The 17,070-nt window shown below is 45.7% G+C and overlaps 2 protein-coding genes across 2 annotated transcripts in view; both read left to right on the forward strand.

Moving 5' to 3' along the window:
• The window catches only part of LOC113497450 (lysosomal-trafficking regulator), a 35,824-nt gene extending 26,771 nt beyond the window's left edge, over positions 1 to 9,053 (forward strand). The window contains exons 33-53 of the mRNA XM_026877004.1: positions 125 to 214; positions 297 to 431; positions 1,037 to 1,213; positions 1,353 to 1,569; positions 1,790 to 1,966; positions 2,079 to 2,287; positions 2,384 to 2,619; positions 2,707 to 2,897; positions 3,049 to 3,192; positions 3,263 to 3,494; positions 3,652 to 3,864; positions 4,225 to 4,486; positions 4,563 to 4,710; positions 4,824 to 4,964; positions 5,038 to 5,252; positions 5,327 to 5,660; positions 6,096 to 6,241; positions 6,346 to 6,587; positions 6,722 to 6,987; positions 7,070 to 7,247; positions 7,380 to 9,053. Of these exons, the coding sequence (XP_026732805.1) occupies positions 125 to 214; positions 297 to 431; positions 1,037 to 1,213; positions 1,353 to 1,569; positions 1,790 to 1,966; positions 2,079 to 2,287; positions 2,384 to 2,619; positions 2,707 to 2,897; positions 3,049 to 3,192; positions 3,263 to 3,494; positions 3,652 to 3,864; positions 4,225 to 4,486; positions 4,563 to 4,710; positions 4,824 to 4,964; positions 5,038 to 5,252; positions 5,327 to 5,660; positions 6,096 to 6,241; positions 6,346 to 6,587; positions 6,722 to 6,987; positions 7,070 to 7,247; positions 7,380 to 7,506 (4,080 nt within the window). The 3' untranslated portion in view covers positions 7,507 to 9,053. The remainder of the gene's footprint in view (positions 1 to 124; positions 215 to 296; positions 432 to 1,036; positions 1,214 to 1,352; positions 1,570 to 1,789; positions 1,967 to 2,078; positions 2,288 to 2,383; positions 2,620 to 2,706; positions 2,898 to 3,048; positions 3,193 to 3,262; positions 3,495 to 3,651; positions 3,865 to 4,224; positions 4,487 to 4,562; positions 4,711 to 4,823; positions 4,965 to 5,037; positions 5,253 to 5,326; positions 5,661 to 6,095; positions 6,242 to 6,345; positions 6,588 to 6,721; positions 6,988 to 7,069; positions 7,248 to 7,379) is intronic.
• Positions 9,054 to 9,697: 644 nt separating this feature from the next.
• On the forward strand, positions 9,698 to 16,757 carry LOC113497625 (U4/U6.U5 tri-snRNP-associated protein 1). Its single transcript, XM_026877222.1, has 16 exons — positions 9,698 to 9,981; positions 11,455 to 11,593; positions 11,767 to 11,918; positions 12,089 to 12,221; positions 12,344 to 12,449; positions 12,928 to 13,062; positions 13,243 to 13,356; positions 13,694 to 13,897; positions 14,039 to 14,167; positions 14,249 to 14,336; positions 14,615 to 14,748; positions 14,898 to 15,056; positions 15,354 to 15,459; positions 15,544 to 15,718; positions 15,887 to 16,115; positions 16,403 to 16,757. The coding sequence occupies exons 1-16, from the start codon at positions 9,843 to 9,845 to the stop codon at positions 16,526 to 16,528; spliced, it is 2,268 nt and encodes a 755-aa protein (XP_026733023.1). The 5' UTR covers positions 9,698 to 9,842; the 3' UTR covers positions 16,529 to 16,757.
• Positions 16,758 to 17,070: the final 313 nt, after the last annotated feature.

The following is a 17,070-nucleotide window of genomic DNA, read 5'->3' on the forward strand; positions in this document are numbered from 1 at the left end:
AATCTTGAACCAACAAAACCATTATCCCGGTGCAATATTAAATTATTGAGTATTCGTTACTTAAACCTGTGGCGTTTTTCGTAAAATAATATAGCATTTGTAAAATGAAATTATTTATTCCCAGATTTCACTGTATGAGGGTTCTTGGGAGCTGGCAGCCGCATGTGCTGCACTACTCACGAAATGCGACGTTCCACTCGAGGACCAACTGGATGTACGTCGACGCTTACCTAATATTTACCAGTGTCTTACTGTATAAGTGAGGCCTAACATTAACATGTCCCGGCTGCGTGCAGGACGACATCTGGGTGGACGTGAGCGAGGAGTCCCTGCACCGCTGCCCGCCGCTGCTGGCGCTGCTGCCGTGCTGCCTGGCGGACGTGCCGCTCGCGCACAACCTCACGCTGCTGGCGAGGCGCATCGTCGACAAGGTCAAGTGCTTGCAACTGATAAGCGGAAAGCAGAACTAACTGTCACTCAGCTTTTGATATGGAGCTAAAAGACATTTACGTTAGAAAAAAATCTTTTAACAGCAGTGCTTAATTGTAGTAACTATCATTTTCATTGGTCTAGCCTTTTCTCAACTATGTTGGGGTCGGCTACCAGTCCAACCAGTTTCAGCTAAGTACCAGTGTTTTACAAGGAGCGACTGCCTATCTGACCTCCTTTACCCATTTAATTGGGCAACACTTGGTTAGACTGGCTGTCAGACTTTTTCAAGCTTCTGACTATCTGTAACGACTGTCAAAGATGTAGGAATAACAGCCAGACCCACAATTTAACGTGCCTTCCGAAACATGGAGGAACTCGTTATGACAAAGATGGTCACCCATCTACGGACCAACCGCGTCAAGCATAGCTTTATCTGTGATCGAATCACTTATGCAGTTATAGCATAGCCACGAGCTCCTCCTACTGCTTAATTGTAGTAAATAATTAATAGCTAATTTATTAGTTTTAGTTATTTGGTAGAAATGAGGCTCGTAATCCGCCATGTACAGACTGTTCCAACCTCATAATTCCGTTACCCGTGCAGGCGTCGCTAAAGCTCCTGAACGAAGTGTCGCTGGTGGAGGTGGTGGTGCGGTCCATCCGCGGCGTGGGACTCATGCCCGACGCCAACTTCGAGGGCCGCGAGCTGCTGCTCGAGGACCTGTACGAGCTGCTCAACAGAGTCGCCATCAAGGCGCTCGCCTCACAACACAGCATGCAGGTCCTGCATCATCATTTATGTATTGTTCATCAGTCATGTGTTCTTTAGTTCCTAATTGTGACTGAAGAACGTTACCTACTTATTGCGTGGTTTCTTTTAAATGTTGTCGGTTGCTTTATTTGAGCAATATGTTATGCAGACGATATCGGAGCTGCACCACATGCTGACGTACGTGGAGCTGAGCGCGGGCGAGGCGGGGGGCGGGGCGGGGGGCGGGGAGGGGGGCGGCGCGGGGGGCGTGGCCCGCCTCGCGCGGGACGCGCAGGTCGCGCTCTACAACGCGCAGCTCGACTACCTCGAGGACAAGCTGCACTCGTCGTACAACGCGCAAACCAAGCACAACTACTTTACTACCGGTATGTAGCACGACACCATTTGCATCTGCCGCTATCTTGCCCTGAAAATATGACGGTATATTGACAGATCATGATTAAGAACTGTGGTTGGATCGGAAACTAGTGTAACCGTTGCATCATTTAAATATAACACAACTTGTCGAGCTGGAAGACAAACTTAGATTTTCCTCTTGTTATTATTGATAGTTGTGCACTGTATCTGTGTATCGTGCATTGTCAGTGCTGTCGTCGGCGGTGTCGCTGGGCGAGAGCGCGCGCGGCGAGCGCGGCGAGCTGGCGGCGCGCCACGTGTCGTGCGTGTCGCGCGGCGTGGCCTTCCTGCTCACGCACGACCCCGCGCGCCCGCTCGCCGCCGACCAGCTGCTGTTCGAGCGCCTGCTCAACACGCTGCTGCTCGGTAACACAACGCACATGCTATGCTATATAATTGTACATCTTAAAACGCAAATTTGTGCACAATACAACTCTTTCCGTTATTATTTTGTAATTATACGCTAACGTCCCCGCAGCGGTGAGCGGCACGGCGGCGAGCCGGCCCAAGTGGTGGGTGTCGGGCGGCGCGGACTGGGCGGGCCCGCTGCAGGAGCTGTTCTGGTGGGCGGCGGCGCCCGCGCCCGGCACGCGCGCGCTGCAGCCCGCCCTGCTGCGCGCGCTCTACCACGCGCCCGCGCCCGTGCTGCACGTGCTCACGCCCAGCGACCCCGCGCAGCTCAGGAAGGTCAACTGACAATTATTTCACAAATCATTTTTAAGTCATAAAGCCCTGTTCTTTTGCGACACAACAATCATAATGAACCTTGAATTTGATGTATAGTTGTCGGTGTACCTGCTGACGACGCTGAAGTACCTGCACGGCGCGGCGGAGCAGGGCGAGGGCGGCGTGGAGCTGGCCATCACGGACTGGGCGCGCGCCTGGGCCGTGGGCACGCAGGCGCCGCTCAGCGAGCGCCTGGCGTCCAGCGCGCTGGCGCCCGAGGCCGCCGCGCTGCTGCGCCAGGACGCCGAGCGCCGCGCCCGCCGCCAGGACCGCACCAGGCATCTGCTCGCCAAGTACGTGCCAGCGAGATACACTGGCCGTAATAATGCAGACATACATGTCACTCTCTAACACCCACATGATGCTATCTGTTCCATCAGAGTGGTGTGGAGCAAGGACGGGCTGGCCGCCAAGGTGACGGAGAGCGCGATGTGTGTGACGCGCGGTGTTGTGGACGCGCAGAACGCGCAGCGCAAGGCCTTCATGGAGCACCTGCGCCGTGCGCACGCGCAGCAGGCCGCCGCCGCGCAGGCCTGGCAGCGGCTCATCGACACCTACACGCACGAGCAAGGTACCTACTGTACTCACTGAGTGCTTGTCACAGTGCTGTCAATGCTACTCATTTTAATATCAGCTGCAATAATGCAGCAGTTAGCAGCCCTGTAAAAAATCGTGTTGTTTTTTTTTGTATTTCCCCTCGAATACTATCGGTGTATTTCCAGCTGTATGGCACGATCCCCGCTCCTACCCGACTTCCTGGCAGCTGGACCCCACAGAGGGCCCGGGCCGAGTGCGCGTGCGCCTGCGCCGCGCACACCTTCACATCAACCCCAAGTTCCTCAAGCCGCAGTACCAGCATAAAGCCGGTGAGCATGGACTTCCAGTGTGATGCGCACAGCTTTGGTAACCTGTGAGGTAACACGTCCCCCTCCGCAGAGAGCGCTCGGCGGCGCGCGCCGCTGCGGGGCGTGGTGGGGGCGCGCGGGGGCTGGGGCGCGGTGCGGGGCGGGCTGGTGGCGCGTCTGCAGCTGCACGAGACCGTGGGCTACATGGCCAGGGTCACCTGCGTCACCGTGGCCGCCGAGCTGGACGGCGAGCTGCTGCTCAGCGACCGCTGCATACACTTCGTGCCCGAGGACACGCCCATGCTGCTGCCCAGGAAGGACAGGTATGAACGCCGATTCTTCCTCAATGAATAGGTGATCTAAAAAAATTCTCATCATGACACTGAAAAATAGTACCTCCCACTATGATATTAAAACAGAAACGTTATTATTAGCAAGTACGTATAATTTAAAGAACCCTTTTTTGTAAATTTTTGCCAGGCTATACATCCCAGAAGTGCAGGCGGCCCCCGAGGCCCAGAGCTGGCCGCTGGAGGCCGTAGTGCAGGTGGCCACGCGGCGCTGGTGCCTGCAGGAGCGCGCCGTGGAGCTGTTCCTGAGCTCGGGCCACGCGCACATGCTGGCCTTCGCGGACCAGCACGAGAGAGCCGCCTTCCTGAAGGCTCTCGCCGCCTCGCCACATCCTCCTGCCAGGTGAGTCTACTCATCATCAAAACAGTTCAGGTTGTAAGGATTTCATATCTAGGAGAAAAGTGGATGAAGCAACAAGCAATTCCAGGAGGAGCAACTTATTGCCTATGCATATCAGAATTATCAGAAAATAACATATTAAACATATTAAAACAGTTGTTGGAATTTAGACCTGCAACTATGTGCATAATAATTCAATCTTTGAAACCCTAGTTCACATAAATACTTAGACCTTTGATTAGTCCTAGCTACCGCATTAGGTGAAGTAACCTGTAATGGTAGATTAGTGTGATAATTAAATAAATAAATAAGTATCAACAAAATTCACATCTGCACGAATAAAGAAACATAAATTTTGTCCAGAATCGAGCCAGACACTCTAACAGAAGCCATGACACAATGGAGGAACGGTAGTATAACGAACTGGGAGTATTTGATGCGTCTGAACGGGTTAGGAGGGCGCTCTTACAACGACCTCATGCAGTACCCGGTGCTGCCCTTCGTCATAGCGGACTACAGCTCCAGGATCCTCGACCTCAACGACCCCGCCTCGTTCAGGGACCTCAGCAAACCGATGGCTATCCAGAACAAGAATAGGGAACAACACTATATTAGTATTTATAATGTAAGTATTACATCCCCATCCGTTAATAGTTTTCCTAGCCAAAATTGTTCTAATTATTATTTATGATCCATGCTAGGATCTGAAGTCAGCTCGTCACGAAGGCTGCAGCCCGCTGCTGTCGCGACAGCCTCACCACTACGCCTCGCTGTACTCTAACTCAGGGGGAGTGCTGCACTACCTGGTGCGGCTGCCGCCCTTCACAGAACTCTTCCTTAACTATCAAGGTTTGTATTCGTACGTGTTTCCCTTTCCTTGATTCTGTACTCCCATTGTTAGGATCACCTTCACCCTGAAACAGATTGTTCAACATATTTTTATATGTACATTATTATACCAGACAATAACTTCGACATGCCGGACCGCACGTTTCACTCGTTGGCGACAACATGGCGGCTGATCACTAATGACTCGCCGACCGACGTCAAGGAGCTTATTCCAGAGATGTTCTATCTGCCCGAGCTGTTCCACAACAACGAAGGTATGTAGTCTGTGACGAAGAAGTGTCGTAGCTGCAATATGTTACGCAATGACGATAACGAGTATCTGTGTAGGTTTGAACCTGGGTAAGCGTCAGTGTGGCGCGGGCGTGGACGACGTGGAGCTACCCCCCTGGGCGGCGGATGCGCGCCTGTTCACGCTGGTGCAGCGGCAGGCGCTCGAGTCGCCCTACGTGACCGAGCACCTGCCGCACTGGGTGGACCTCGTGTTCGGCTACAAGCAGACCGGCCAGGCCGCGCTCGACGCCATCAACGTGTTCCCGGCTTGCGTAAGCATACTCACCGTACACCACGGAGTGATGATGTCGATCGCGGCAATAGTAACTCGGGTGTGTCCCGGCAGACTTACTACGGGTTCGACCCGTCGGCGCTGGAGAACGAGGTGGACCGCACGGCGGCGGCGGCCATGGTGCGCACGTACGGGCAGGCGCCGCGCCAGCTGCTGCGCGCGCCGCACCCGCACGCCGCGCCCGAGCTGCGCGGGCCCGCGCGCGCGCCGCCCGTGTGGGCCGGCGTGGCGGGCGCGCGCTGGGGCCGCTGGTGCGGCGCGCCGGGGCAGGCCGCGCCCGCGCCCGCCGCGCGCCGCGTGCTGCCGGGCGCCGCCGCGCTGCTGGCGCTGCCGCACGCGCGCTGCGTGGCCGTGCCCGGCCGCGCCACCGCGCTGCTCGCCATGCACGGTCAGACGACTTCTTTGTATTTCATGCCTGCTGAACTTAACCTTAATTATCTTGCGAGATTCGAGAACAGGGTTTACTAACGCACTGAAAAAAGGAAAGTATACTGCAAAATCAGTGTTATAGTTAGATTAAAAAGTTTTCAGATCTCGAATATTTCTAAATCTCAGATATTCGATCTCGAATAAAAATGTAGGAGATGGGATATATTTCAATTGCCAGGTTTAATTTCAGACAAAGTAAACATTTCTGAAATGTTATAAAAATGCTAGTTTATTCCAACAGGGATTTTTAGGTCACTTTTCTATATAATATATTGAATATGAGCATATATATAATATGCTCATATTATATATATGCTCATATAGCATAGAGTACCAAACGGATCTAACATGGTATGATTTGCTTTCATTTTACTAACTAACTCATCTGTTACAGGAGAGACGACATCCAACAACACGCTTAACAATGGACAACCACCTCTGGCGTTGTTGTCGTGGGGACACTCGGACAACATTGTACGATTAAAACGCAGACGAGACGCTCGGCCAGACTTGTTACTACAAGTGTGTGCCCTGGATCAAGTGAGTTCTATCGAAACCATTTTATTCTGAATGTCAAAAACATGGACACAAAATGTCCGAGAGCATATTGAATGCACATAAATAACGTGTTTCTGGTCGTCTAGATTACGAAAGTGGTGACGTCGTGCAGCTCGGGCGCGGGCGGCGGCGGCGTGGCGCTGCTGGGGCACGCGTCGGGGCGCGTGCTGGCGCTGCGCGTGCGCGAGCGCGGCGGCGCGGCGCGCGTGCAGCGCCGCGTGCTGCTGGCGCACGACCAGCCCGTGGCCGCCGCGCACGCCGCCGCGCGCGCCGCGCTGCTCGTCACCGCCAGCTGCGACGGCAAGATCGTGCTCTGGGACCTCAACAAGTACGGCGAGCGTGTACAGACACGTCACGTAAAACAAGACTCGATGAACAAAATATGCTCTTTTATCGGACGCGTATACTACGTATATGACAAAAAAGAAACAGTATATAAACCACTCTTCCTCTATTCCACAGATTGACATACATTCGCACGCTGCCCAACCGGGATATGTTGTCAGTGACGCATGTGACCATCAGCGAGACTCTCTGCGACGTGGCCTCGGTCCATGACTTGAAATCCAGTAACAACAACAACTCCAGCAGCAATAACAACAGTGACGTCACCTCGGACAACACGCCCGACGTGCCCGACGATGACCACATGGAGGCGTACGAGAAGGACGCCGCCTACAAATACAACTCCTTAATCAGAGTTCATACGGTTAACGCGAGATTTGTCGGTTAGTAAAACCTACTTTAAAGCTTTGTCTTCTTAAAATTTCTGATAGAGTTTGTTACTAATGAAGTAATTTTCAATCGCAGGGAGCGTGAAGGTATGCGAACGCGTAACATGCATCTGCTACTCCAACGCGCCAGAGGGTGTGAGTGTGAACGGTATCGCGGCGGGCCTGGACACGGGCGGCGTGCGCCTGTTCTCGTCCTGGGACCTGCGCGCGCTGCTCTACATCCCGCCGCCCGACACACGCTCGCCGCTCATCAGGTAATACAACCCTTCTGAGAGTTATGTGTAGCCAACTGTTACTGTAAGGGTGCTATAGTGTTGATTCCTGCTTAAAATTGATTTGTTTCCTAATTGAGGAATTGGTTTTACGTGTGACATGTTGTGTTGCAGCTTGACGTACAGCAGCGACTCGCAGCTGCTGTTCGGCTGCTTCGCGTCAGGCGTGGTGTTGGCGTGGGAGAGCCCGGGCCCGCGCCCCGCGCCCGTGCGCATCCTGCCCGCACACGCGCTCTTCTGACCGCACGGATACCACTACTCCGACTCAGTAACTACCTATAGATAATGCCCTAATCATTATTGTCATTTAGACAACTGAAAACATCTTAAGTTAGCTTATAAAGTAAAAGCAGCTAACATCTACGATGTATTTATTTCTGTACGAAAAAGGAGCAACATTTATACTTCACTGTAAGTAAACAATGTGGCTGTTGACCATCTCCAGAACACGAGACACGGTGTCTTATATTAAAATGAGTTTGTTTCTGTGGATTGTAAAGTGATCATTGCATCGAGACTGTGTAAATAATCTCCAGTAGATGGTCCTCGTTTCTGGAAGACTGACGAAGTTTTTTATATTTTTTTTCACCAATCAGTAGTCACCACTGTTATTGTATGACCACAATATTAACAAACAATAAAATGAATAAATTAAAATTTGACAATCGATTAATTAATTGTTGTGTTAATTAGCGTTCAAGAAACTGGCTTTATGACTTATCCAGGATTTTTTTACGTGTGCTGATTGATAAAAAAAAAATCATGAATAGAAAATGTATTACATGTCACAGTTTAACACGTATTACATTAATATCTACAAAAGTCTTCCTAAAGCAATACTTTCAAACCACTTGTGCCAAATATTGTGAAAAATATTATAATTTTTGAAAGTAGTGTATTCATAAATATTTTTATTAAGATTGAACCGATATAAAATAAATATTCGGGTATGTACGCGTCACAAAAATATTTTTTGAGAACTTATTTTAGGCGAGTATCCCTCATGTATTTTAATATATTATTTTAACTTACTGATGCTCCTTGACCATGCAGATCATAGAAATGTAACAAGTTTTCCTTTTAGAAAACATTAAAGAATTCAATCATTATAACTTAACGAAACTTCTGGGTAAACATAAACGAATGTGATATGTAACTGCCAGCAGAGCTGTGGGCGACTGCTGGTTACTACAGTCTAATAACACCCTTGATGAAATATACTTCTAGAAATCAATTTATATCAAGCATTAAACATTTAATTGTGCTATGTATTTTATTAAATATTGTGTACACATAACTAGATATAAGACTTGAAGAGTATGTGAATAGATTTAGCAATAATGCATATCTGAAGTGTCTTGTAAATATATCTTTATTTTTGTACATATAACATTCCTATTTTTATATAATGCTCAATATGCATTTTAAGTCGCATATCAAATACATATTTATGAGGCTCAGGAAAAAAAATCATCAAAAAATTGCATTTTTCCAACAAAGTCATACTATTTTAAACTTGTTTCAAGTAATGTATAATGATTTCTTGAGGCTACAAATATCAAAGCCTGACAGTATTTAATATGAATATGACTGCTGTTTAGATATTTATTTAAGCATTTACCATCGACACAGATAGGGCCGTCCTCAGTATACGTATAACATTTCTACTATTGGCAATAAAGATGCTTTAAAATGTGAATATGCCTTACGGTTAAGTAATATGCCAAGCATTCTGTAAGTTATTTTATACTGTTGAGTTTTGTAAATCAATAAAATATGTGAAAACAATATAATGAGTTCAATTTACTTATTAGCTTACTCGGTAAACCTATGGCTGTACTGCCTTCGTCACAGATGTTTTTCTTTTTACCCTAAGAAACAAATCTAAACCCATTTCAGGGTTCTGTAACCAAAGGTAAAACCTGCAAGAAGACTCCGTTGGCCAGCCGTCACAGAGTACGTATCTCATGAACCGTGCTAGCTAGACAGTTGAGGTTTTTGCAAATACAACAAATGCTAAAAACAAAGATCGCAGTTTAGAAAGGTTTTTACATTTGTATGGAAACCTCAGTGTCGCGACTTCGCGAGTCTAACTCGTGCCTGAGCAGTTTTTTATATTAAACTATACTATGTGAGCGTCAAAACAAGACAGCCTGCAACATTAGCATTTTCATTTGAGAATAACCGAAGACTCTGCTTCCTGGCTAATGACTTACACGCCAAGTGATAAAGATCGAGTATATAATACACAATCCATCTGTTGGCGATTATTACATTTTAGATTCCCAACATAAGGAACTTGTTTAGACAAAACTCATCCCAGCGCGGCCCGCGGCAGCGGCAATATGGTTAAATTTTCATTTTTATTTCATGAATGGCAATACAGACAGACCTCTTCGGAAGTGTGCAGCTGTCACTATTGAAAACAAAATGGCCGATTAGTAATAAATGAAGTTGACAGTTGACGTTATTGATTGGAATAGTACTTGAAAAATACAACGTGCTTATTATTATAATCAATTTGTTTGTAAACGGAAGAAATATCAACAAAAAAGCGTATTTCACGTAAATATTACAATGGGCTCTAAGAAACACAAGAAAGAGTCAAAGAAGAAGAAGCACAGGAGTCGATCTCGATCACCTTTGCAAAACGAGGAACGAGAACGCAAAAAGCATCGCAAACACAAGGATCGCAAACGGGACCGCTCCCCTGACGGTTAGTTACACTTCCATATTTACATAAATAAGATGCGCCAGATGCCAATGATTATTTCCAAACCAATAGCAATGTATATAATCTACATTAAAAGTTTTTTTCACATGCTTGGTCGTTTCTGGAGTGACGCACAAATGCAGTCTAATTTGACACAATTTATTCGAAGCAATAATTTGACTAAGCGTTTGGAAATCATGAATGGCATCGGCGGTTTTCCCTTTTGACAAAATAATGGCATTTTTTGCTCGTTATTTCAGACTCGGTGGCATTCGAGTAGTTCCACCGCGTCCTGTGTGGAGCTGACGCGAGGTAGGTATTGTGAGGTAGCTGGCGACCAGTTGTGTGGACTTATGTTCCAGTGGAGAAAGATCACCAATGCTAAGGGATTTTTCTAGTTTTAATTTTTATATCATATTTTTCTATTTTTATGCTTTGTATTTATGTCATTACTAATAGTAGGCAAAGTATGCAGTTTTTTCTTCAAAGTTGATACTTATTTGAAACATTCATTTGTTAACACTTTCTCTGGCAGTTTGTTGGAGATAGCTAGCACACGAAATTATTCTGACATATTCTGTTTATGTTGTGCAATCTAGTCTTACAAAAAACTATGCCAAACTAAATATTTATACATGTGAAAATATAAATAGCGGCTCTAAAATTTTATATGACCATATACAATAGATACTATATATTTCTGCTGTTGTGTGCTCATAGTAGTTTCTTATATTTTTTGGTCTACAAGTCTTGATGTAAACTTAAAAATATCAGACTAACTTACCTTTAACTTAGTCTCCGTTTTATAATGCTTAGATTTAATTGATTCAATTTTATTATGTTCTACAACATTTTATAATTTCAATTAAACCACCATGCCACTAAATTCATTATTTTGCTAGAATTTTACTGTAATGGAAACCCTGTAGCTCTCAAAATAAAAAAGTACTTCTAAGATTTTAATTGATTTCTTGTATTGATTTTTGTTTGAATTGTTATTGAACCATAGCTGTTGTTCTCATTTAACTTAGTTTTGTTATTATTATTTTTACCCCAATTTGGTATTCAAACCTATGAAGGTTATAAGTATCAAGTATGGCTAGAAAACATAAAACATAGCCATTGGGCTAATTTAACCTTTATAATTGCTGGCTATTCTGAATCAAATCTTCTACCTTATTTTGTTTCCAAAATTAGCTAGGTCCTTGCTTTTGCCCTATACAGTGTTTTTAATATATTTGTGTCTCCATCCATAAACTTAAATTTTATTGCTATCAATAACAAACGTTCCTGTACATATTTCTTCAGGTTTTATGTTAATTATTTATCTGTCCTAAGTCAATAACTACCTACACTTGTAAACAAATGTCTGTGAGTGAAAGGATGTAGTTTTATGGTATCGATTTAAACAGATTAAGTTACATGAGTAAATGTTGAAATGTGCAGTGGATAAAGTGACTGTTTCAATTGTTGTAGTTGAGGAGGTACCGGTGGACTCGCACCTGGTGAAGGAGAAAGAGTCGACGCGCTCGCAGAGCCGTAGCAGCAGTGAGAGCCGCGAGCGCCGCGCGCGTGACCCCGCCCGCTCCCTTCGCGACGATGCCGAAAACAACAGGTATACACTGCACCTACACTCATTGTTTCAATGTACTTAAAATATGTAGTTGCCGTTTGTATTGTTTTGTTAATTGTGGCTAACTTCCAATAACCTAAAGTCTTCTTACTTACACCTCCTAAATTGGTTTTGAACAGTTAATGTAATGTACTATGTTGTGTCCCCCCCCACAGGGAGCGCAGTTCGGAGAGCTCGGCGCTCACGGCGGAGCGCTCGCAGTCGCCGCCGGGTCCCGGCGCGCAGGAGAGCCTGTCCGTGGACGACACCAACAAGCTGCGCGCCAAGCTCGGCCTCAAGCCGCTCGAGCACGCAGAGAAGCCCGCCGGTAAACACACATTATTACAACATCTCAGATGATAGTTTATTCTTAGGTTGCACTGAAAAATGTCACTTAAATTTTGATTGAAGTGTATTTAAATATAAACTATTTGAAACACCATGCCCTTCATACACTAATCCATAATTCGTAATAAGTTATGTTATATTGTCCTACAGAGGATGGCAAGATCAAAGACGACCTAGGCGAGTTCTATCACAAACCAGCCGCTAACATCTCGCAACAGAAAAAGTCTGAGAAGATCCGAGAGAAATTAGAACTGCGCAAAGAAAAGAGGAAAATTGAACAAAAGTATGTAATAGTGTATGAACTATATGAAGTTTCGCTTGACTAAAAAAGTTTATATAACCTGTAATTATACTATTTATCACACACATAAAAATTTGAATAAAGCAGAATTGTTAATATTTTAGATTACAAACAACACTCCTGGCCGAAGAGTCTGAGGATGACGACGCCGCTGCCTGGGTACAGAAGTCACGAGATATCGACAAACAGAAACGTGAAGCTGCTAAAAGGGTCAGGATAACTTTAAACTGATATATTGTTACTGGAACACCAAAATGAAAATGTATACCATGTATGCTGTAGTAATGGGGATGATGACAATTTTTTTTTTTTGCAGTGTCTTGTAGTTTTTTGTATAATAATGGATACGTATTTTTTAATTTGTCCCGTAAACATAAATTTACCAATTTACAGTAAATGAAACTTTCGCGTGACGTCACGATTGAGTATAAATTTCACCATATCGTTACGTCACAAGCCCCACTCCTAAACTTTAAAGCAGTTAATCCTTGTCAATTCTAGTTTTTCTGAAAAAGGAAAAAAAAACGTATCTAACTGAGGGACTAATGAGATTTTTTCTTTTTATAGCCAGTCATCATCCCTATTGTTTTTAAAACTACTTCCAGCTGTATTAATCTTCAATGAATATAACTGCGAATGATGCTTTGAATAATTAAGACAATAGAATACTGAAGTGTGTAGTCCCCAGGCCGCCATGCTGGACGAGATGGACGCGGTGTTCGGCGTGTCGGAGCTGCTGGCCGAGGACGAGCGGCGCGAGCGCCAGCGCAGCTACACGCGCGAGCAGCTGCGCGGCCTGCGGGTCGCGCACGACCTCGACGCGGTGAGTGCCCGCCCGCCACTGCTGCATCCACCTGCTCTGTCGTATCCTCTGAGCTAAAGCCAAACAAACAATTTAAATAAAAACATTTTTATTTTATTCTTGTGAAATCTAAGTTCACAATGTAAGCAATTTTAATAGCGGTCACATTTCGAGATGATAAATAATGTGGTTCGTGAGTAGATCGGTGACGAGCGCGAGGTGGTACTGACGCTGGCGGACAAGGACGTGCTGGCCGAGGACAAGGAGGATGTTCTCGTCAACGTCAACATCGTCGACGACGAGAGGACCAAGAAGGTAATGCATAAACAGAATATTATTATGTTACTAGTAATTTTATAATTTCTTATACTAGATACAAATTATTATTTAGTTAAAGTTTATTTATATGAAAGAGGCTTATGTGATTAAATAATATTGAATTGTTTATCTATAGGTTATATATTATTTACGTCATGCGTAAGGTTAACTGTTACAAAACACCAAAAGTATCCGTCATAGCGTGACGCGTGAGCGTAGTAAATGATATGCTTTTAAACTGATGCAGTTAACATGATTTCGTCACGGGTATTGGTTACGAATTTACATGGAATTATCTTTAATTCACAATGACTATGGTCTTCTTTATTCACAGAACTTGCTAGAAGCTAAGAAAGCTAAAGCAGGTTACCGCGCGTACGACGACGAGGCCGACCTGGAGGCGGCGGCGCTGGGCTTCGCGCGGCCTGTACTGGCCAAGTACGACGACGAGATACACAAGGGCCGCGACGACAAGACGCGCGGCTTCCACATCGGGGACGAACACTTGCTCGACGACAAGCACTTCCGCGACCTCATGGTGAGACAGCGGTTACCGCAACTTACCATTTCTCTTTCTTGTTTCTAAGATACATAAGACACAAAGAATATACCAATGTTCAAACGGTTTTTCCTTATTTTCCTTTTCGTTACTAAATTTTTCAATTAAATTCTCTTTTAGCGCCAAGAGCGTCTGCAAGGCGGCGGCGAAAAACGTCTGGAGAGTTTGAACTTGCCGCAGCTACGCCTCGCCTCTGACTACCTGGACGAGCACGAGATACAGGCCAAGTTCAAGAAGTCCAAGAGAAAGGTGACATGCTGGATTCCACATTTTACTTGAACTTATTCTAATTCATCTTCAATTTATTTGATTCGTTATTTCGTTTTGCAGGGCAAGATACGCAAGAAAGCTAAGCAAGAGCCCATAGACGTGGATGACTACGACGCCGGCACCGCGCCGCTCGAGACCGACGACACGGGTGAGTCTACATCATTGTGTTGTTTTACACATAGGTGTCAGTGATATTTGAAGTTTTATACAAAGCGCGCTAGATGTCGCACGTTACAAAGGAAAGGTTACAGCTATTGGTCATGTACTTCGTTTGATTATTTTGCAAAACGACTTATGTTATAGCTAGGCACTCGCAGACTCGAGTTAGAGCATGAGAATATCCTCCATATAAATATTGTAATTAGATTGAATCTTTCGATGTCTGTCAATGTTGCAACACGTCTCGTGATGTGGTTGTGTGTGCAGACGTGAAGCCTGCGCAGCTGGCGGGGCTGGCGGGGCTGGCGGGCGACGCGGACGACGCCGAGCCCGACGGCGAGCTGCAGGCCGCGCTGGCCCGCGCGCGCCGCCTGCGCCAGGCCGCCGCGCACACGCACAAGGTACCAGCCTCGCTCATACACCTACTATGAACTACATAGCTATTGCCAAGCGCCAAGGGCAAACACACTCAATTAAGAGCTCACGCACCTTCGCTCTAAGGCTCTTACGCATCTTCTTAAGCATCTTAATGTTTGTCAATTGCCACCAGGTGGAGGAGATTTTAGAACGCGTCAAGGAAGAGCCGACCGACACTGAAGCGGCAGCCAGCTCCATGGTCCTCGACGCCACGGCCGAGTTCTGCCGCACGCTAGGCGACATCCCCACGTACGGACAGGCCGGCAACCGGGACCATCTCGCGGAGATCATGGTGAGAACTCACCTCATAACTACTAACTTATGCTATGGAAATTTTTATCCATGTAAAAAAAATAATATCTGTATTTTTTTTTGGCGCTTCTGATATTTCGTTTTGTGAAATTTGCGTTCCATTAGAATATTCTTCGTAAATAAAATAACCATAAAACATTTGTCATTAGACTCATGATACTTGATAAATTAATTTTACTGGTAGCAAAAGATTATACTTAACATTTGCAGTAACAATGACTATAAATTTATAGGCGATTTTATATACTGTCGACATATAACGTTTCCATTGGTTTAGGATTTCGAGCGTGAAGACATGGAAGTAGAACCAGAGGGAGACAACAACGCCGGTGCATGGAGTCGCGTCGACGTCGACAACGAGAAGCCCGCAGACCTCGCCGCCGGTAACATTACGCTTGTGATATTTTGACGGGAAGAGGAGTCTTAATGAATCGTTTCGCTTACTGACGTCGTGGGTGCGCGTGCAGGCTCGTGCGTGGGGCTGGCGGCCGAGCCGTCGCTGGGCGCGGGCGTGTGGGGCGCGCTGCAGCTGGCGCTCAGCAAGGGCTACCTGGAGCGCGCCGGCGCCGCGCCCATGCCGCACTCCGCCGCGCGCCATCTGCTCACCGCGCGACACTACTCCATCGAGGACAAGACCTACGGGTGAGCCGCCCGCCGATACCCAACTATTTCTAAATTATATACTGCTCCTCTCCATTTTTATAATTGTTGCAACGTTGTGCAAAAACGACGATAATATTACACTCTACATAAGTCTGACTTTATCTCCGACGTGGCATGCTTAAATACTAATAATATTATTTCTTTCAGCGAGGACGACAAGTACGGTCGTCGCGAGCGCGGCGGGCACTCGGGGCCGCTGCAGGACTTCCGCGAAAAGAACAACTTCCGGCCGAATATCAAGTTAGAGTACGTGGACGACGACGGGCGCCCGCTGTGCCCCAAGGAGGCCTTCCGCTACCTGTCGCATAAATTCCACGGCAAGGGCCCCGGCAAGAACAAGCAGGAGAAGCGGATCAAAAAGGCCGTGCAGGAAGGGGTGAGACTACTACTACTATTATCTATCGTTGTGGATATTATTGAAACTAACAATTCAGTTTCGATTAAAAAAGTATATGCTTGCAATTTGTTAAATAAATTTTGCTGTTTGTCCCTCCACGTATCCGATCTTGATGCGATGTGTTTTTTCAAAAAATATTTTTTTCTTTTCATTCTATATGAATAAACAGATTCGTTCAGATTTCAGACGCTGAGTATTTGTCTTTGTAGTTTTTAAATGTTTTTTCTTTATTTGAACTCATTCTTCAACCATGACTTGTTTTATAGTTAATGAAGAAGATGAGTTCGACGGATACGCCCCTCGGCACGTTGCAGATGTTGCAGGACAAGCAACGCGAGACTCAGTCACCGTACATCGTGCTCAGCGGCGTCAAGCGAGAGAACACCAACTAACCTACACAACACACGATATACCGGGATTCCTCCACCAGCCTTATATTAGTACAAAAAAAACGTAATAAGATTTCGGTCGGCATCCACAGAACACACTCTCAACATGTTATGATAACATTACAATAGACACATACTTACATTCTAGAACATTCATATTTGGTAACATTTCACTGGTTTGTATATTTTCGTAAAACTTTATGTGCCTATAGAATAAACTTTAGACCAACAATGTTGTTTTATTCATCGATTTCTATTTATTTAGCTACATTTAAGCGATTTGCTTCTCTCACACCTCGTTAGTAGTGTTTGACATTTAAGGACAAAATTAGACTGTTTTTTCGGTTCATTTTGTGTCTAAACCAAACTTATCAAATCTAAGAAATGAATATTTATTTATTTATTTAAAAAAATAAATCAACAACAAGCCCAAACTCGGTACTCGTAGCGGAGTTTCAGTAACAGTTGCCGAGGGTATCAGACTATCAGGAGGTAAGATCGAGCCGGATTTTTAGTACCACAACAGTTGATACAAAAAATAAAAT

The sequence above is a fragment of the Trichoplusia ni genome, chromosome 9, assembly GCF_003590095.1.
Source record: "Trichoplusia ni isolate ovarian cell line Hi5 chromosome 9, tn1, whole genome shotgun sequence".
Lineage (NCBI taxonomy): Eukaryota > Metazoa > Arthropoda > Insecta > Lepidoptera > Noctuidae > Trichoplusia > Trichoplusia ni.

Coding starts and splice junctions, on each gene's coding strand:
- LOC113497625 (XM_026877222.1), top strand. CDS start 9,843: ATGGGCTCTAAGAAACACAAGAAAGAGTCAAAGAAGAAGAAGCACAGG. Junction 15,057..15,353: donor ACCATCTCGCGGAGATCATG/GTGAGAACTCAC, acceptor CCATTGGTTTAG/GATTTCGAGCGTGAAGACAT. Junction 15,719..15,886: donor ATCGAGGACAAGACCTACGG/GTGAGCCGCCCG, acceptor TATTTCTTTCAG/CGAGGACGACAAGTACGGTC.